The sequence below is a fragment of the Glossina fuscipes genome, unplaced genomic scaffold, assembly GCF_014805625.2.
Source record: "Glossina fuscipes isolate IAEA_lab_2018 unplaced genomic scaffold, Yale_Gfus_2 43, whole genome shotgun sequence".
In the NCBI taxonomy this organism is placed as follows: domain Eukaryota; kingdom Metazoa; phylum Arthropoda; class Insecta; order Diptera; family Glossinidae; genus Glossina; species Glossina fuscipes.
Window position 1 is genome coordinate 2,785,262 of NW_023998427.1, and position 21,959 is coordinate 2,807,220.

The 21,959-nt window shown below is 33.3% G+C and overlaps 1 protein-coding gene across 4 annotated transcripts in view; it reads left to right on the forward strand.

Moving 5' to 3' along the window:
* The window catches only part of LOC119637120 (alpha-actinin, sarcomeric), a 59,828-nt gene extending 59,107 nt beyond the window's left edge, over positions 1-721 (forward strand). For all 4 annotated transcript variants that reach the window (XM_038032954.1, XM_038032953.1, XM_038032956.1 and 1 more), the window contains exon 10: positions 166-721. In XM_038032954.1, coding sequence (XP_037888882.1) covers positions 166-324 — 159 coding nt within the window. In that variant the 3' untranslated portion in view covers positions 325-721. The remainder of the gene's footprint in view (positions 1-165) is intronic.
* Positions 722-21,959: the final 21,238 nt, after the last annotated feature.

A 21,959-nucleotide genomic window follows, 5' to 3' on the forward strand; every position in this document is an offset into this window, starting at 1 on the left:
ATGAAAGATAAATCTTATCCCAGTCAGTTTTTGAGAATGAATAAACGCATGGGGCGCCAAAGTTTTTAACGGCGGTGGGTATGCGAGATTCGGCCCCAGCCGAATATAATTTTCTTACTAGTTCTTTTTCGGAATATGGGTTATTAATACAAATTTTATTTTTAGCCTTATATCTTGCCTGATGAATTGAGACGTGAATTGCCGCCGGATCAAGCTGAGTACTGTATTCAACGTATGCCACCTTATAAGGGTCCCAATGCAGTCCCTGGAGCTTTGGATTATATGTCATTCAGTACAGCTTTGTATGGTGAAACCGACTTGTAAAGAATCCACGGTCTGTACGAAATAATGTGCCACTAATAACCGCCGCCGCCGTATATTTACAACAAAAACAAAGTGAAATGCAACAGAATGTTTTTAAGTGAATTTTCTTTTCTTTTTTATTCATAAAATTGGTTTTCAAAGTGTGTAAAAAAAGCAACAGCAATAACAGTTATTGCATGTCATCATAACTATATTACTCTATAATGCATATATATTTTAAAAGAATTTTACTAATACTGCGTTATTAAATTTTCAAAAGGAAACGAAGAAAACTAACCTCAAAACAATTGGCAGACTAATATAATACTTTAACCCGATATAATAGGAATGTAAAGGCGAGAAAGAGATATTTATATATATATTAAAAGAAAAAAAACAAACAAAAAAAAAAAAAAAACAGCAATAACAACAACAATACAAAAACACAATGCACTCCTAATGTACTTATCATAGTCCCTTGTTGTAGGCATATGCTTTCTCCTACAATAGACTACTATCAGATCACACGTCCATAGCACTGTAAAAAAAAGTAAGAGAGATACCTAAACGGAGGGCTAGATGAAAGCGAGTAAAATTGATCGAAAGGAAGAGAGATAGAGAGAGCGTTCATAATATTACCCATATGATAAGTGTGAGACAAATTATAGTTAACATCATAGAGAGAGCATTCGTTGGCAACTCTTAAGCGAAAAAATTAACTTACACAACGACATTAAACTTCATTTACAATAATACAATAGTAAAAGAAAAAAAAAAAAAAAAAAAAGTAAATAAATAAATCATTAAAAGAGAAAGATATTTGTAGCATGACATATTTCATCTGCGATGAATTGCATCATATCTTAAACGTAAATTTTTTTTTTAATATTTTGCGTTTTACTTGATTATTTGTTTTTTAATATACTTTTTTGTTAAATTAATAATTAATTTATTTTTATATATAAATATATTTTTCTATAATTTTTTTTCACTTTTTTATAATTTTAATTTAGTTTTTTTTTCCTTAAATTTAAAAAAAATTCTAAACATATTTACTTTTCACCTACATATTGCTATAATACAAAGTAATATAATGATAATATTACATAAGGCATAACAAATATTTTATTTAAATTTATAAAAAAAAACAACAGAAAAAAAAGAGGAAAAATAAACAGTTAAAGAAATTTAGAAAAAAATGTAATCGGAGATAGTTTTACACCGAATTCATTTAAAAAAACATATGTCACTTAATTTCTAATGTTAAAGAAAAATAAACACCAGCTATTTTGCATTAGATAATACATAAAATTATTTTAATAAAATGTTTTCAAAGGAAAGAAATAGGAATTTATGTTTGGTTAAGTTTCGAATTCTTTTTTGGTTGGGGGGTAGGTTGGGGTTCCACACTCTGAGTAAACCCAACTCTATGTTAATGATCGAGTAGCGATCGATTTATGGCTATCGACGGTTGGTGGCTGTCGACGGTGAGAGTAGTGAGTTCATATATTCGATATAATTAATGCATATAAAAAAAATAACAGAAATCAATTTAAAAATGTGTGGGCAACATAAAAAAGAAAATTGGAGGGTTATAAACATATAATTAAAAAAATATATTTTTATTGTTTATTGCCTATATGCTCACCTGTATTGAAAATTCTACACTTGAGATTTGAACCTGGGAACATTGAGCTGTTAGTCGCGACACTTTGTCTACACAGTTGCTCCTATATATAAATTAAAAATAGTGGATTTGGATTATTGTTTTGCTTTCTTCCTCCTTGCATTTATTTAAATGTATATCCTTCATTCGACTCGACACGGCAGCCGAGCAATATGAACTCACATCAACACTGTCGAAAAATATGGTTGACTCGAGTGGGCGTTCGACGGCGACAACCATAAGCCTCCGATCTTGTTCATTATCGGAGCAGATCTTGTCATTTTCACCGTTTCGGTATGAACTTCCACAATAAATTCTAGGAAATTGCAATACAATTAAACACAACTTGTTGCCGAGAGTATTTACAAGTTGATGGCAGCATCATATATAAGTTTAACGGGGCTATATATATATATATATAAGTTATAGAAGCATTATATATTTCTAATATCTCTTCTATTACTTATTCAATTTTTACACCTACTGCATAAAATTCATTCAGGAAAAGTTTTTACATTTTTTATATCCATCACCGAAGGATGTATAAGGAGTAAATTCATTTTGTGAAAACGTGTGCAAAGTCCAGAAAGAATCATCAACGACCACCCAAAGTATGTATATTCTTGATCAAAATCAAATTCCAAATCGTTTAAAGCATGTCCGTTAGTCTGTCTGTGTGTCTGTCCGTCTACGTACTGTCTGATTTATAATTTTCCGAGGACACGCCTGCAACACCCAGACACCTATGCAACGAAAACTTTTATTTTGTAAATAGAAAAAGTAAGCCGAGCCGACTTGTAGAGCAATTTTTTCAGAACATCTTTTGTCTTTTTTAGAATAACGGTGATGGGTATAAAAAATTCAATCAAGGAAGACTAAAATTTTCTTACTTGTTTTTTTTTCACTTTTCATCACATTTCTCTGTACATTTGTATTCAGATTTACCAGTTGATAAGTATGCACAATATATACAAATCGAAATCAAAATTAGGAATGAAAATCAGTTCCCCCATTATTCATCGCTACTAGACAACGAGCATGCACATTTATTGCGAACTGGATCAAAAATGTTTGCACAACTGTCGGATTTGATTCAGATGAAAAATTCGGTCCGTTATTGACTCTTTCTGTTAGTGTTTTTGTTGGCATAAGGTTTGTGAAGCATTGTGTTTTTTTTGTTGCTCAAGTTGCTTATATAATCCTTGATATCCAAGTTTCCGGAAGGCACTGCTAAAATTAAAATGAAATTTGTTTTGTGTATTCTTGACTGTTGCTGTTTACATAAGTTTCTATAAGACACCGTCAAAACTAGAATTAGAAAGAAATGATTCTTTTGGCATTCGCGTTAGACTAAAAAACTTCGTAATAAGGAAATGTTTTGGTGAACTGTCTTATTTCAAAATCGTGTAAAAAAGAAGTTATGTCTGTATTCTAATAGAGAGAACCAAATACTTGGAGCACTCAAAACATGTTTCACAATAAAAGCTAATACGATCTCGAGGAACGTTTGTGTTTCTGTTCGCAATAACACAACATACCGCTGTTACCTTAACAGCCATTTGACTGCTTGTTCTTACGTTATAATTGCTTGTATGTGGAAAATTTGTATTGTATTAAGTGCTTCTCAATATGCCACATATGCACACCTGTGTGATTTTAAGAACACACATCCTTTGGATGTATAGACGACTCATATTGAAAATTTTATATTTTATGTTTGTTGAATGCTTCAATAGATTTTAATAAAAACATTCTATTGATATATATATTTTTTTCGAAATGCTTCCATTTGCAATCTAAAGTAACATGTAAAAAGTGAAAACACCAATATAATATAACAGAACAGTGAATTTCAGTGAATTTCACAAATATTACATACATTTATTCAATTTTTGACTCTAGGTATTGAGCACACATTAAGAGTATCAGCAATGTGTCTGCATGGAGGGCAGGTCGAGTATGTTGAGTTTTTTTCAATTTTCATTCTTCATAACTATTTAAAATATAGCTAAAATATTAGGGTGGGGGCCCAATTTGTTTAAGTAGTTACTGCTACTGTTTAGCTTTCAATAGATCAAGATTGGTATGTAAATTGTGATTGCTCACAATCAAGGAGTACTTGTGATTAGTCTTAAGGTCTTAGATTGATATCTCTGTAATATTTCTACGCTAGAGTTGCTGGATATCTTTCATAGCCGGATGCCATTCGTCATACGTAGTCACTTTAGAATAGTTTCATAGGGTAAAACTTTATTCTTGAGAGTAAGCTTAGATTTTAGTCCTAAAAGGCAGTAAATTATTCTTGTTTTCATATTTAGTTCTCATCGCTTTGTCGGTATACGCTTTTTCCAAGTTAATTTTCTGTCGCATGCTTAATCGCCTCTTGATAATATTTGAAGCGTGTGTAGGCCAATAATGTCGTATCATTTGCGTAGGTAGCAATTATAACATTGTAAGAAATAATTGCTTTAACTATCCAGTGGCATTGCTCCGGAGTAACGTGATTACGCCGAAACTCAAATTGCTGCTGTCAGTACATTGTCAGCGTAATGACAACTTCCAGAATTGGAAGCAGTTTTTTCAGAAAAATTTTTCCAAATACTTTGGAAAACGCAGGTAAAAGACGCAGGGCTTTCCTGGACCCTCCGGGCTTTGGAACCATAGTAATTTTTGCGCACTTCCACTGAATATGAAAATGCGAAAGTCTTATGAGTAAATTGAAAAAACGCGGAAGGATGAGAGGTATATTGATTTTGTTAAAACTTTTACAATATCGAGAAGGAAGCTTCAGAGACTTCATAATGTAAGCACATATATTTATATTCTTGATGAGCATCAAATTTTAAAACAATTAAATATGTTCGTCTGCCTGCTTTTATGTCTGTCCGTCTGTAATTTTTGCGTTTTATGGGTTGCCTGGAGAAAATTAACAATGGTTTTCCATTTGTGAGAAGTTTAATGAAATTTACTTAAACGCGCCTCTGCTGTGTGATTTCTTTACTAGAAGTATTATGTAGATTCAATGGAATCCGTTCAAAAGTAACTCCTGACGTTTGTACTTAGGAATTCGCGTTAGGAGACTCGGTTGTCTCTTTGCCTCCTCCTTATGATGAAAGGTTGCTTTTGATTGCCTTATGGGAGATCACTTGAGAAATGTAGATTTGATATTTCTTTGGATTTTTTTACCCAGTTAAGCTGATAATGGTTCTATTAACTTCCTGGCATTACTAGGGTAACGATAAGCTTCCATGTTTCTAATTGTTTTTCTAGGAATATCATTTTCGTACAACTCAGCCAGCTGTAAATGTAATTAGAAGATTTTCAATCGATTTAAGATCGTTTGCAAAAACCTAAATGATATCGATTTGCAATTTAATGTCAATAACGGATTATTCCAATTCTGTCAAAATAACCCGTCTTAACACACGTGCTTTGTCAATCCTGTCTAATCTAAATTAACTTTTAACCTTTATCCTCCTTCGTATAATTCACAAATTAAACTGAATACATTCACTACTACTATCCAATATCAATCTTTTATATGTTTGCCAATTCCGATCTATACCCGTTGCGAGTGTGCCTCTGTGGTACATATGTGTGTATTAATTGTTTTTCCCCTTATTTTTCTATTTCTATTTCTGTAGGGCTATTGACACCATTTTCATACTTTTTGGATTGTTGTTACCTTATAAGTTTCGTTTTGGTTTCTTGGTTTCTTGTTTCTTTGAATTAATTCAAAATTTGGACATATTTTTAATTAACTTTAGACTAACATATCATTAAAAAATTCGTAGGATGACATATACGTGCGGCCACTATTAGCACCAAGTCCATATGATTTTTAGATAGTACCAGCTTTGAACCGAAATGTGTCAAAATATCATGACATTCCGATGCTTGTAATTTTTTTGGTTTCGCTACTTTTGTTGTTGTAGAACAATGAAACAATATGAATTTCGTTTGTTAGTAAGAAAAAAAAAAAAAAAGATTTATTTTTAACGGGAAAAAAGAACATATTGAACCAAAGCAATGGCTTGACAAATGCAATAAGGTTTCTGCTCCATCCAGACAAATGATAGCGAAGCGCCACCGGCAAACTCGTTCGTAAATATACCGATGATGCTGGACGCTCTGATCGATCGAATTCGGCAATTGTTCCATTCAACATAAAAACGCTTACAACGTTTACAAAAAGTTTTTGGGATGAGTGAATCGTCCAGTTGTTTGAGGTAATTGACAGTCCACAAATATCAAAAGTCAGTCCAACCATCAATTTGACATGATAATTTTTCCGTCAGAAAACTCCGTCCGAAGTGATTACCGCGTTGACACACTTGTGACCCAGAAAACACAACTATTTGGAGTTTTTTACCCGAAATAAGAAGGATATTTTCATGCGGTATATGACAATAGACAAAACACGGATTCATCACTACATTCCAGAGTTAAATCGGCAATTAGCTTGGCGAACCTTAACTGGCGAAAGCCGTCCAAACCTTTCTCACAATGCAACAGCCGCTCTAGAGAGTTATGACGTCATCATTTTGGAATGTGCATGATATAATAGTATACATCCAGTATCTTGAAAATGGACAAAAGATCACCAGTGAATAGCACATAAGATTATTAGGGCGTTTGAAAGACGAAACTGAGAAAAAACGGTTCCAAGTGAAGAAAGAAATGTTGTTCCACCAAAATAATGCGCCATGCCACAGGTTGATCAAAATAATGGCAAAATTGCACGAATTCCTTCCACATCCACCGTTATATCCAGCTTTAGCCGCCAGCGACTATTATCTTTTCGCGAGTGTTAACAAAAATTCGCTCACCAGAAAGAAAATGTGGTTCTAATGAAGAGCTGATCGCATAAAGGTGCAAAGAGAAATGAAAATGAAACGGGCGTATGATTCTTGAAAGCGAATTTCGCCTAAAAGTAGTTTTTTTTATCAGTAATCCTACAAACTTATTGAGAGGTGTATTGAGGTGTATTTTAAATTTATTTCTATAAATTTGGTAATAAAACTTTATATTGATTATTGTAATGAAATGTGGGCTATTTCCATAGCCGCGACTGTATAGATTGTCGGCGCGTTTATGGGAGACGCTTGCTAGCGACATGCAAGCGTTTACCTATTAATTATATTTATAAAAATTTTTTTTTTTGGAAACCATTCACTATTCACTATGGAGACTAACGGATCCAATAAAGAGTGAAAAAAGCAGTCACATATCTGCACTGGCATCCATTGGACACCTCGTAAATTCATAGTTATCCGTTTATTTATGATCTGATCATAAAATATCAATTCGCACAACTACAAAATATGAATAATCTTTTCGTACTTTTTTTTTTCTTTTGTTTTTGCTGTTCATGTTCTTTGTCTCTCGGGTCAAATCAATTAAATATTTTATGGCCTCAGTTACAGTTCTCAGTTGTCTTTAGCGTTTCAGGCGTTCAGGCTCACCTGTTTTCGAGGTTCTTATTTATTTGAGTCATACTTTCAAAACAAATTCAAGACATTAAATATATTACGGGCGATAACAAATTTCGCGTCTGCCTGTAGAGGAAGTAGCTAACTAACCAGCAGTTAAATTTTAATATTTATTGATTCCGTTTTCATAAATAAACGCGACAGAGAACGGAGACTTGGAGATTTTTTCTTTGCACTTCTGCTTAAGATATGCAAGTTTTTCCAAATGTCATCAGTGATTATGTCGTTAAGTGAAACGCATTTTGAATTTGAGTTGAATGACTTAAATTTTTTTATGATAGAAAGTGTTTTTTTTTTTTTTTGTTTTCTTCTTTTTCGATATTTTAATTTAAATGAAAGGCAGGCTGGACGGAGGCTCGTCCTCTCTTCCTTCTTGTTAAGGACAAAATATAGAAAGAGCAAAAAAAAAAAAAAAAATGCAATTTTTTTATGAAAATAATTTGACCATCTGTTCTTATTATAAATTTTTTTGTTTCGCTTTTCTTTTTCTCTCTTTCTTGAGCTGTATGTATACATAGTTAAAATGTTGAAATATATGAGCACCATCCACCATCCGTCCATGGCAAAAAGTTAGTCTATGGATGCGCTTAATAAATGAAGAAATTAAATTGAAATTGAACTTTAAAGCAGTTATTCTTTCAAAAAAAAAAAAAAAAAAAAAGGAAGACACAACAGGTGTGTTTTAATTTCATTACAATCAATAGTTGAGGGACGTGCTCCTATTGTTACTACACATAAGGCACCGGAAATTATTTTTAAAATATTTTCGAATATCGACAGTTGGTTTAATATCACACATCATATTTATATATATATATATATATATATGTTATCGAAGTAATAGGTTACACTAATTTTACTCTTTCGTTAGTGTCATCGAGAAAATGGGCATACCAGGCAGACAGATCTGCAAATACCTATATATTCACATATTCTTGGTAAATCCATTAAATTTGTCTGCATTCTCGTTCTACTTCGTTTCTTTTCTTTTATTCCTTTATTGTTATGCCACTAAAACAATGAAGATAGAAGATTGCAAATATTTGTTACTTGGTTGAAATGTACACACATTGAGTCTCATTAATATCGGGCTTTTTCGCTCGACAAAAAATAAACGCTTGTCAAACCTAATCCATTGTCCAAAAAAAAAATTTCGTTTTACTATTTTGTACTACTAGAGAATATATATTAAAATTGAAAAAAAAAAAAAAAACGAACAAAACATCATTCTAGTAGAATAGGAGTAATGCGAGAAAACACGTTTCTAAGTTCATTTTTTCGTTATATTTATTGGTGAGACTTAATATAGCGCAGTTCAGTTAAGAAGTGGGCGCTTTCTCGCAAAATTGTCGTTTTTAGCCTTCTACTACGTTCTTGTACGAATGGCTTACGGCATGGCAATGGTCATGTTATAGTTTGCATATGCATTGGAGACAATAGAGTCGGCAAATTGATTTTTACCGACGGCATTTTAAAAACGTTGGATTATTTAAGGATATTGAATGACAATTTGATAGAAAGTCCCGACAAACTTGGTATTTTGGAAACATTAAAATTCTACCAAGACAACGACCTTAAGCGTAAGTCCCGCTTTACTCAAGAATGAATTTTATATAACTGCCGCAAGGTGCTTCACCCTCTTCCCCAATCACCGGGAATGAACCCCATCAAAAATACGTGGGATGAATTAGACCGCCGTGAGATGCGAAAACAGTCAATCTCTCCCGTGCAAGATCGTAGACTACAAGAAGATCCTTGTTCACAGACAAGAAAAGTTATACAAAATACGTTAAAACATTTAAATGACGTTGTTACGCAAAAAGGATACGCGACCAAATATTAATTTTTTATAATACGCTTTGTTTTTCTTCGTAGCCTTCGTTATATGAAAAGAACCTAATGTTAATGACGCTTGGTGTTTGAAGTTATTTAATTTTTTCGCCTATTGGAATAATGTTTTTTTTTTTTTTTGTTTGACGTACTCCATCACAGTCCGCGATTAAATACTCTGCACCGCTTCGTTTAACACAATTAGCCATATAATTACTTTTCAAAGTAAAGTCTCATATGGGAAGTGTTCTGATCCGAACCATTTTCAATAGCGTTCGTCCTTGGGCCAAAACAAATTGGTGCACCAAGTTTCGTCAAAATATCTCAAAAATTGCGATACGTAAATTGAGCACAAAAGCGCTTGTTCAAACAACAGACGGACGGACGGACAGTTAAGTTAAGATCGATGCAGAAAGAAGCTTAGTATTTTTATTACTCTCTCGGCTTACTCCGTTACTCTCGGTTATTGATAGCTTCTTCAATAATTGCCATTTCACGTGGACTACACAAGTAAATTAAATTAAATGTTTATTATTTTTATACTTTTATTTAGGTTTTTACTTGTAAGACCTAATAATATGTATCAGAGATCATATATAACTTGTACACTGTAACATGCTCTGATTTATAGTCGCAAAAAGTGAACTGAATATTTGGAGCTTGGTCTACGCATTCTTCGTTACAAGCCGACTTGGGAAATTTGTGCTTTCCCTCCGTAACAACTCCCTCCTCGGGCAAGCTAAGCAAATGAATATAACAATAAGTTTTATTAAAAAATGTTTGTAATCAGTTTACAAATTTTACATCGCCAACAGACGGAAAATTGCTATTTTGATATTGTTTTAAAATTCGATATTCGGTATTTCCTAGAAAAGCGCCCGAATAGTCAGAGTAAAAATCGTCAAACTGATACGTCCATCTTTAACAAGAAATATTTTGGAATTAAAATATACTAAGTTAGGGTAGAGGATAACAGCGAATATATTTTTCCTTTTTTTCTTTTTTTGTATTTGAACAATTATTGTTACCGACGCTAATACAACTATAGATCTAGAGATCGTTGTTCATTTATTTAGTTAATATTGTATGTAGGCTGTTACGCCGCACCGTAATTTACATTATTCAAATACATTTATTTATAAAGAGTCTTGCAGTATATGCATTTGTTTGTGTGTCTCTAGTTGTAAACATATACAGCTAAGTTTGTAGCTTTATTAAATTACCAAGAAATGTAGACAAAATGGCGTTAATGTCAATTGTGAGTCCTTATCGTTTGTTCATCACAGAATTCGATCGGCATTAGCGTTTCTCTGTTTCGGCCACCATCGTCGTGCGATGCAATACCTATGGTTGTTTTCTTTGGACTTGTCCCAAAGTCTAGGTCTATGTCGACGAATTAAAACCTATCTAACATTTTGAAGCCGAACATTAGTCAGGATGTGCCAAGCATAACGTAACTAATATTGAATAGAGTAACTAACAATTGCAAGCATCACGTGCGCTAACAGGTTCAAAGGGTACCTGGAAAGTTGAACGAGTTTTCAATTCGAATATATATAACTGCGGTGAGTAGTCTTCAACCAAATTTCATGCCACTCTTGTGTCACTCTTAATAAAAGACCATTTATTCGTTAGTAAGCGATTTCGCCGAGATGCAACATTCTGAGCGTCTTTTTATTTCATCAATGAATTCACGGCTTTAATGCTTTCAATATAAAAATATTTGCTTAATTTAAAGCTTTGTAACGAGTTATACAAAAATGTTCTTTATGATTTGTTTTATGATTTAAGTCATCAGTAATTTAGATTCTTTACGCAGTTAAAGTATTATGTTTTATAAAGGATTTGTGGGTAACGTTAATACCGACACAATTAGTAAACTAATGTTATTGAATATACGATTAAATTAACTAAATGTAACGTTGTACGATTGCAAAAACTGGTTTACTAGCCGCCAATACATTCTAAAGAAAAATAGCCGAGTTTTTACACCAACTGATTTCATATAAGGAATTGAAAAATATTAAAACGTTTAAAGGGGAGTTAAGCTCGACTATTTCGTCTAATACAATTTTTTAACTATAACAATTTGATATTAAACTTTGTCGTCATATAAACGCTTACTATTAATGAAATCAATCCGTCCGTATGTGGACGTATTGAGGGAAGGTCGTGAAGCACGAAAAATCACTAATCGGGATTAATGATAATCTACACTACTCGTCATAATTTGGTGCAAATCTATACAAGATCCGAAAAGATTTGCATTCGATCCATCTTTTATATGCTGACGCAAGAACATTTTATGAATCGATTCATGTCCGCCACGAGTAGACCACAATATATGAGAAAAATTTCGACAAAATTGGGCTGAAGTATTTTTTATCATATTCGTGTAACGTCTTATTTTTAAAAAGGAGGTGTTGTGTGTGGATGAAACTGTGGATTGTAACTTTTCGAATTGCTCCACAAAAATTCGTGGAATAAATTGCTACGAAAAATTAGGATCGGATAAGCTGATGCTCGGAAAGCTCGAATTTTTAATATTTTATGATGAAAATTAGTCCAAAATAATTTGCGCCATAAAATAGAGGAGCAATAAATTTAGACAAAGTAGGTCGATTTTTTTTTTTTTTTTTATACTCTCCAATATAAGGCTTCTCACGAAATGTAGGCCTTTAGATGACAAAAAATTCGAATATTTAGTTGTTTATGACGCAAATAGTGGGAAAATAAGAATATAAGATAAGACGGATGAAAAGAAAGTCAAATGTGCTAAACTTCGACCACTTCAGCTTATTAGAAAGCAGGCAAATCAAGACAAACTTAATATCTGCTATCACGACAAGTTTTTTTTTTATCGTAGTCGTTGCATTATTTTAGCTCTTGTAAGCGAATTTTACGAATAAAGGATACTTGGGTAAATTTTCTGCAATAAGAGACAGAGGGACGTATCTCATTCAGTCATCGTTTTTAGCGAAATTTATATATATAAAAAAAGACAATAAAACTAATGCGTAATGCTCTTCTTGAGCTGTGCTTATAAAATAAGTCTATCGCATGAAGCTTGAAGTTGGCCTCGCCTAACGCATTGCATGACTTTGAGTTTTATCTTATGTAGAGTGGAGTATGCTTCGAATTCGTCTGTACGCGCGTATCCTCATTTCATTTATTAATATCCCATTTGAACTCTTTTTAATTGATTTATTAAAACGAGAGAAATAATATAATAATAATCATCCAACATGCACGTATGCGCAGACCTATCTGCGTGGTTAAAGTAACGAATGAAAGCTCCACAAAAGAAATAATATAATAAACGGCCATCAGAATAATTAACGAAATTACTCCACAATATGCCAGAAGGTAAAATATATTTTAAAAGCATTACTTTTTCACACTTTTTGAGGCCATCGATGATGACCATTTCAAGATAGAGATGTCATAAAACCGAAAACACCTTCGTAAATATATATGTATACATATATATATATATATTCTGGTGTAATAAATGTGAACGAGAGCGCATAAGCCACTGACATATGCTCGTGTGTGTGTGTGTGTGTGTGTGTGTGTGTGTGTGTGTGTATCTATGCGTGCCCGACCGAATGATATAATCCCTGCTTGCTTTGATATTTCAGAGCTGCAATTTCTGAGAACGACAGACGATGGACTTCATAATTTTTCAATTATCGTTAAGTTATTTATCGATATGCATGTTACCCGATTTGTTGTTGTTATTGTTATTGTTATTCATGCGATTGTTGCTATTATGTGTGCTTTAGCAACTGCAATAAAAAAAAGTTATGACGGGGCGTATTGAATTGAAAACAAAATACATATATTTATGGTTAGGTCGGTGTTAGTCGGTCGGTATAAGTGCGAGTTGTGCTATAAAAGAAGCTAAACGCACCATAAAATTTTGTTTTAGCTTTAAACGAAACGAAAACGTTGTGCAAGTTCAAATCACAGCCCGCATGCATCTTAATCCAGTTAAAAATGTATTTTGCCAAAAACGCTCATGCACATAAACATACACACACACATACATACATACATACATACACACACACACACACACATACATAAAGAAACGCGCATTCATAAAGACGCGCGCGAGCAGACTATAAGGACGGGTATAGAAAGTAAGTATAAAGTTAAGATGAGCAGAGTGGCAAGTAAGGCTTTCTCAGTGGGCGTTAACCAACTTTAATACATTTATTACAGCCAAAAGTCAAGACAAAAATCATTTTGCCTAGAACACTCACTCACTCACGGTGCCCGGTTTGATCGGGTTGCTCATAATTAACGTTCTTTTGCTTTTTGTTTTTCTTGTTTTATTTTTTGCGCTGGTGCATGGTTATCCTAATTTGCGCTCTCAATACATGGAGATAAAGTTGAGAAAACAATTTTTACACGCCACAGGACCCCTGCCAAGAACATCGTCATCATTAACATCATCATCATTAACATCATCATCATTATTATCATCACCATCATAAGTAGACCAAAGACCAGAAACAAAAAAACAAAAAAAAAAGACGAAGACGAAGAAGAAGAAAAGAAAACAATAAAAAGCGCTCTGTTCACAGATAGAGTTGTGCGAGCTTTGCTTGCTTGCTTGAAATGCCGCAAGCAGTAATAATGAGGGTAAACCATTAAAATCAAAACAGACATTCACAAACACTTCTGTCCTGTTTGTTATGCCATCGTTTAAAGAAATGCCTTAATATTCCACATGATCCCGTCCCAGTGTATAACTTTTAGCTCAATTCGGTTTTGTTTAGTTTCAGTTTAGTTTTGTGTTCACTTTTCAGTTTTACTTAAAGTCAGCAAACAGCTAAAGAGAGATTTTGAAAATTGATTTCTCACCTTCTCAGTGCACGTTTGCATTTCATTTGGTATTTTTGGTCATCTAGTTTTTCTTGGGTTGCTTTTTAAGTTTTTTATTTATATTTTATTCAATTTTTTTTCTTATTTTTTCTTTTTCTTTTACTCACTTTTAGGTAATGTATTTATTTCATCAGTCCGTTCGTAATATTTGAATTATCCGAAAATATAGTTTTTCAACTAGATATAATGAAATTATCAAGCGATTTAATCAGTCCCCATTACTTTTGCTTAGCTTTTAAACTTAACTCCGGTCTATAATAGGTTGTGTAGAAAAAGTGACCATATATGAGTTGTTAGACGAGAGCATGACGTACAATTTGATCGTCAAAGTGAACAATTTTTTCCTGTCCTTACTCTTCTGTTTTATGTGCTCATTAAGTGGTCGCCATTGAACAAGCTACAAAAAACTAAATCGGCGCTCTGTCCCTCTCCCTCCAAACAGGATTTCTTTTCGAGTTACTTTTCTATATAATTAATTAATCGTTATTCGTGTTAATATCTCTGTCTAGTTGTATTTCATTTATTGCATTTTTGTTTTTTTTTTTCGTTTTTGGTACGAAAGAAAAAAGTTAGGAACTCTGACATTAAAACGTGATTTCAACTAAAATTCAATCAAAAAATGTTTTTCAAAAACCAATGTATGTGTTGTATGTTTTAATTTGTTTTTGTAGGCGGTGTAGAGGGCTTACCCGTACTTTATTTTAGCAGTTTATTTTATTTTTTCTTTTCTTCTCTTTCTTGAATTTGAAAAAAAAAAACAACTGATGGTATTCTTTAATGAAATTATGAGCTTGATAAAATATAGGTAACTGAAAAAGAAATCATGCAACTTCAACCACTCAAGTATGACTCAATTCGCCGTTTAAACTGCTATTCAATTTACATCATTTTGTTTATTGTGCAATTTATGTAGAAAAAATAACGTTATACGTGACATTATACGATTACACGGGTCATGATTAGAGGTCCATTTTTTAACTTGATCGATTAGTTTTATCCAGTTTATATCTTAATATATTAATGCTGACAATGTTAAACCGTTCTCTGTTATCGCGCTCGTATCTTCTTCGATCTGATTCAGAAAACTTGGTTACGTGGTGCTCTCTAAATTTGATGAAACTAAATTTAAAAAAATGCAAAAATCTTTCGTTTTCAAGGAGGGCTGGCTCTATTCACTACTGATTACTTCATTGAATCAAAAAAAAAAAAATTTTTTTAAATAGAGATTCGTTCATGGACTTGGGGGTTTTCACTCGATCATAGTCTTTGTTTTAATTTGCTCATTATTCTCTCAGTGCTTGGTTCCATTAAATGGTGATCTAAAGAGCTTGACGATCTTTACATAACAAAAATTCTACACTTGACCTTGGTGGGATCAATACTTAAATATGCATTTGATTGTGTGATCCGCGTCCTAAAGGCGCTATGTACATTCAATAGAATCCGTTTAAAATCAATTACTGCTCTTTACTGTTAAGAAGTTATATTGGGACCCGTTCGTCTCTTTGCCTTCTTACGAAAATAAGTTGCTTTTGCTAGCCTTGCCGTCAGTTGAAAAACGTAAATTTATTCCCAGTATTTCCTTCTTAATTAAGTTATCGATCCGCCGACATTACTTGGGGAGATAAACTTCAATGTCGCGAATCTTTCTTTCTCTAGGAACTTTATTTTCATAAGGACTAGCAGACAATGTAGATAGAATTACGCGCTTTTCAATCGTTTAAGTGCCCTTTGCAAAAATCGAAGTGATATAATAATCTAAATAAGACTATAGTTTAATCTCAATATCGGATTCATTAAAAACTATCAAATCAAGTCTTGGGACTACGCGCGGTTTGGCAATATCGTATTTAGATTCTAATATCGATATCTTTATGGGATTCGAGAAGTGGACTACATTTTTTCACTATTTTCGGTTGTCAAGTTTTTGCATGTTTGCAATGGCTTGTGGATTCACACCCAACACCGATTTACGCCGGTTATGGATGTGCCTCTATGCTAGGTGCGTACATGCTTTTCACTTTTTCTTTTTCTTTTCCCCCTGTGTTCATTTATACATCAATTTTGTCTTTTTTTTGTTCTCATTTTTTTTTTTACTTTTCTTTAAATACTTTTTAATCGTTATTAATAACGATGCATAAGATGCATAAGATGCATATCTGAGAGCTAAATTAAATACGACTGTTTTCTATGTTAGTTCAATTTCGTGTGTAAATAAAGTATTATATAAAATAATATAAAGAAAACCCTTTACAAGTAAAAGTGTCGCGTGATTGGTCCACTCATTGTTGTGTTTGCATAATTGTTCTTCAAAAGAAAGAATGAAAAAAGGAAAAACTTAGTCTTTGATCCATTTTCCGAGCAATATCTGGGATACAGGGGATGGACAAAATAATATGAACACTATGCAATATAGTACAATGTTATTGCGTTTTGGCAACACTGATTTCGTGAAAATAGTGCGACGAGCAAATATTGCACAGTTTACGTAGCAAGTTTTGTAGGTCATATTTCACTGTATTGCACGCTTTGTTCTGTGACAGTTAGAACAAGCGATCGGGTAAATGTGTGCTCTCTCACACTACGAAAGATGGCAAATAGTACTCGGTACTCGGTTAGTGAGAGTATCTATGAAGAAAAGCTAGACTGTTTAACGTTTCAAGCGCGATAGTATCCACCGTAAAAGCATAAAAAACTGATACGGCAAACAGACAGCAGAACGCAGAATAATACTCGGTCGAGACCTTCGCAAAGTTAATATTCATGGAAACACTGCTATTGTGAAATTCTTTTTAATGGAAGCCGAAGCTAATCTGCGAAAGAGGTGGTGCCACGATCATAAAGCCTAGACAGTTGATGATTGGAAAGATACCGTGTGGTCCGATCAATCATCATTCGCAATTTTTCCTATAAACGGCCGGGTGTATGTATGCAGAGTCCGGAGAGGAGCCTACGGTCCGAATTGCGTGCGTATCACAGTCAAGCCTGAAATAGCTTCCGTTAATGATTTGAGCAGCTGTGACATGGAATTCAGTTAAGCGTCTCATTCACATTCCCATTGTCACATCACTAGTCCAATTATTGTGAAGTAATGTCTAGTCATCCTCAATGATAAAGTTCTCAAGATGGTTGGCGTATTGCTGCCTAGCACAACCATATTCTAAGATCATAATGCGTCTATACATACAGACAAAAAGGTTCAGTCTTGGTGTGAGGACCATTAGAGTATTATCAGACATCTTTCCTGATCAGTCAGTTATTAGACCTTAGATAATTGAACGCTTATAGGAAGTTTTAAAGCAGAGAGTGAGCAGCAGATTTCCATCTCCAACATCATTGAAGCAATTGTCGCAAGTTTTGGTACAAAAATCGGACAATATTTCCTTCCAATCTAACCAGACAATCTCGAGATCTATTCCACGAAAAATTGCAGGTGTTTTATTTGCAAATGGTGGCCCAATAGCTTATCAATAAATAAGTATTGTATGTATTTAAGGTGTTCGTATTATTTTAACGATGCCTTGTATATCGTAATTAAAACGCATTTTTTTATTGTTGCGGTTTGCGTGAGTCACTAACCTTGTTTTATAAAAAAATTGATGTTGTAGCGTTATTGTGACTACTCCTTGGGAATGTCAAAGTTGATGCAATGTCAAAAAAACTATAACCAGGAAACATACATTTCTTCTGATTAATGACCGACCCCATTATATATCGCACAACATTTGTAATTAATTAACAAAAAAGCGAATAAAATACATGTATACGAGTACGCGTCTTCGTTAAAGTAGATAGGCAAAGAAGCAAGTCGAGATTTTAGGTGTCTGTTAGAAAGCGTGAAAAGATGTCCGAAAAATCGAATTTCATTGCGATATCACGAGCCTCTCGCTATCAAAAACGCACGTATGAACCACCCATCAGAAAGAAAGAGAGAGAGAGAGAGAGTAAAATATATTTCTGGTTCATCAGCATCAAATTTCTAATCGATCTGGCCATATCTATCTGTTTGTGTGTTTGTGTGCATGTGTGTTGTTACAAAAGTTAAGATTTCAAAGTTTAAATTTGGCAGAAAAGCTAGAAGTTCTTGTAATCAGGTTAGTATTGAAAGTGGGGGCTAGATCACCCAGAGGAAACATTCACAGTGAAGCATTCTTTACATGAAAATACAATACATTGTCCTTAATTAAAAACGATTGAACACGCCCACGTCTAAAATATCAAAATGTGGTTGCTTTAATTTTTCATGTTTTTTACTCATTACCCTCAAATTTATTAGAAAGGGCATCGTGTATTGTGCAGATTTTTCACCTAAAAAATGGAAACAGGCGGCCACGATCATCATGTATTACTAAGTATTAAAAATGGTGGTGCTTACGTAAGAATCCATCTCAGTCGAATATAACTTTCTTAGATGTTTTATTAAAATGCGTGTCCGATGGATAGCGCCTCTCCTTAGTAAGAACTATCGGGCCAATCTTGACGTATGAGCGACGTTACGCTTCTATCTACTAGATCTGAGTTAAATGCTTCCTATAAGTAGGCAATAATCTTCGTATGAAAAATAGCTTTGGGAACTTTCGCGAAGTCAAAAACCATTGCATACATTTAATAAACACTACGAAAGTCCGAAAGAGCCCGAAAAAAAGTAAAATGAGTGAAATTGTCGACTTTTTTGCGACATATATTTGGGTATGCATGGGTATGCGTTTTGAATGTGTGTGTATGATAGTAAGCTATTCAATAGATGTGTGCATTAATGGTTTATGGCTATAGTAGAAGTTCTTGTGAGTGTTTCTCCTTGCGCTTCCTTAGATTTATGCTTGCATTTGTGTTCGTGTTTGTAAAAAGGACGAAAATCAGGGAGATTGACGTAAGTCAATCGGTATTGCTGCCTATTTATATTGATTCGCATTCGTTGAAGATTTCCAAATTTTATGCCTACTTAATGATCCAGTCTACCTTTTACCGTAGAATGGTTGTATTGCATAGTCTGAAGATTTATGTCATACATAATTTCACCATTTAATCATTTGATCACCATCGTTATCCCAAAAAGGCAAGGAGGCAGTTGATTTTTAATATTTTGTTAATAAAAGTTTTTGGCCTTTGTTGTAGGCGTGTCCCTTAAAATGTTTACGTAAATTGCAAATTCTTTTGCAAATTTTCACTTTCGCTAACGGGCGACTCTTTACCGCATATACTACAAGCAAGATGGACAGACGAACAGGCGGACATATGTTGGGTGCATTCCAAACTTGAAGTTGGCCAAGAGTTTATATAATTCATAGAAGTTTTAAAGCTCCTTTCTGCGCGTTATTCAAAAAAACAATTAAATCTTGATACACTATAATATCGGGTAGGCCTGGTCAATTTTTTCCAATTTTAGACAAAAAAGTTACAGCATCGCCCAAAGAATTTGCGTTCAAATTTTTATCCATTTATGAATAACGAACAAAAATCAATTTTTTCACGCTTGAAAAACATGCAGATGTTTTCAGTTTACTTAGCACTTTGGGCATATATTTTTACCAGTTTGGTTCATTCTCAAGTCGAATCTGCTTGTTAGCGTTTCTAATGTTTTTGCAAAATTTGACGAGAGATTTGTTTGGAAGTTGGGTTGGAGACCGTATTCTTCGTCAAGTTAACACATCTGTCAAGTGCAATATTGAATAAAAAAAATTTTAAGTTCGTTGCACGTCATCGATCTGACCAAAGCTATGACATCTAGGGTCTTTTAAACTTCGTAAAATGTAATTTCTGCTTCTTTTCTTTTTGTTGTACAATAAAAGTTGTTTTTGTTACAACAAAATTTGCCGATATAACAATAAACTTTACTCTTTAATCTACAGGGTATGATAATAAACATTAAAGCAAACGATAATAAAATACATTGAAATTACAGGGCAGTGCCCATTGTCCCAACATGAACTCGACATCTACCTGTAACAGAGTAATTTACACAGAACTGATTTGTACATGTTGAGACAATGTGCAATAAATGTACACAAAACCCGTATTTCAATAGATCATAAACTTGGCAAATGACTGAAATTAAACAAATTCAAAAATCAATTATTTGGCCTATCTGAGTTAAAAGTATGGCGACATACAATATATAGTACATATTATACCAAAGATCGGTCTTACGTCCTTTTAAAAAGAAGAAAAAACTATATACTATACCATATAACTGTCGTGGCGCTGTGAGCATGTTCTTTAACCCATTTTCGATACCAACCTTCATGGAAGAACTTGCAATCCTTCTGCCAAATCGTAAACTGATAGCTTCATTTTTGGGGCAAGGAGAACGTTTACAACAGACATTACTCCGACGGACGGACGGACATGCTTAAATCGATGCAGAATTTGACGTTGATCAAGCATCCGATTATTGTTTGATTATCTGAATATCGAAAAAATTTTTTAAAAATTTCTCAGGCATTAGATCCAAAGGTCTCCATTAAATTGATGAGCATGTACTAGCAGGTTGTGCTCGTATCCTATATATCTAAGGTTTGAAAATTGAATTTTTTTGTAATCGCCGCAAACACGTCAAGTAGTATAATATACCGCCTTGGTTTGATGCTGGCTATAAAACTTTGAAACTAAGCTAAAATGTATAAATTTCAATATGCTACCAATAATCTTTTTACAAATGGCGCATAACAAATCGACTGAACCTATAAATATATATCTTTATTGTTTACATGGAATTATATTCATACTTTATTTGAAATGACCAACTATCATCCAAAGATTATTAGTGAGATCTACTTTTCATTCAAATTGAAATCGTTTTTCACTTTTTTAATAGGAAATAAGTGGTGATTTTCGATGTCCTTATATTTTTAAAATACCTCGTTTGTTCAGAAATTTTTAAGGGAAAACAAGTAGAAACAGTATAGTCGATAGAGGCGCATCGTTCAATACCCTACACAACCTTGTTTCATACAGTAACGCATTATATGAGAAGAGGTCCGATTCGAACCATTTTCAATAGCGTTCGTATTTACATCGAAACACGTCGACTAAAATAAATTTCATCAAAATATCGTAAAAATGTGCTATCTGAAGTGTAAACAAAAGGACATGAGACTGCGAGACGGACACGGACGTGGTCCTGAATTAATCGATACAATACAAGTTTTACGCACTTTAATGAAATATTTTTATATAAAATATTTTGATAAAAAATTTAATAATTGAATTTATTATTTATCATATTTAAAAAAAAAAAAAAATTAAAACGAAATTGAATTGTGGTAAGGCAATGTTTATTTTACCTTTCCAAGTTGATTGGTTATAGTTTATTTTTATATTCCGAAAATAACTTTCTGTACAGTTTTCGGGAGCGTGTGTCACTTATCATTTTCATTCATCTACAGTTTAGTGTAATTATTCAATTCCAGTAATTTGTCATCTTTTAATTTACGTCGAGTCAAACGCACCTGCGATTACGAAAATTTCAATCTTCAAGTGCCATAACGAAAGAAAATATGTATGTAGCCATTGAACTATGCAACGTCTATTTAAATGCATTTATAAATATTTCTAAGAATTTTATTGTATTACGAGCAGGTGAACGAGCAAGCATTCATGTTTCATGTTTAGTGATGAAGTGTACTTCGCTCAACGAAATAGCAAAGTTTCAAAATCAAATTTTAGTTGATGTTCAACAATAGATGTGTTTTCGCGCATATCGGCTGTTGCACCATTGAAATTTGAAAGACAAATTTTCATATACGCATTGCCTTGAAATCGCCAACAGTTGCAAG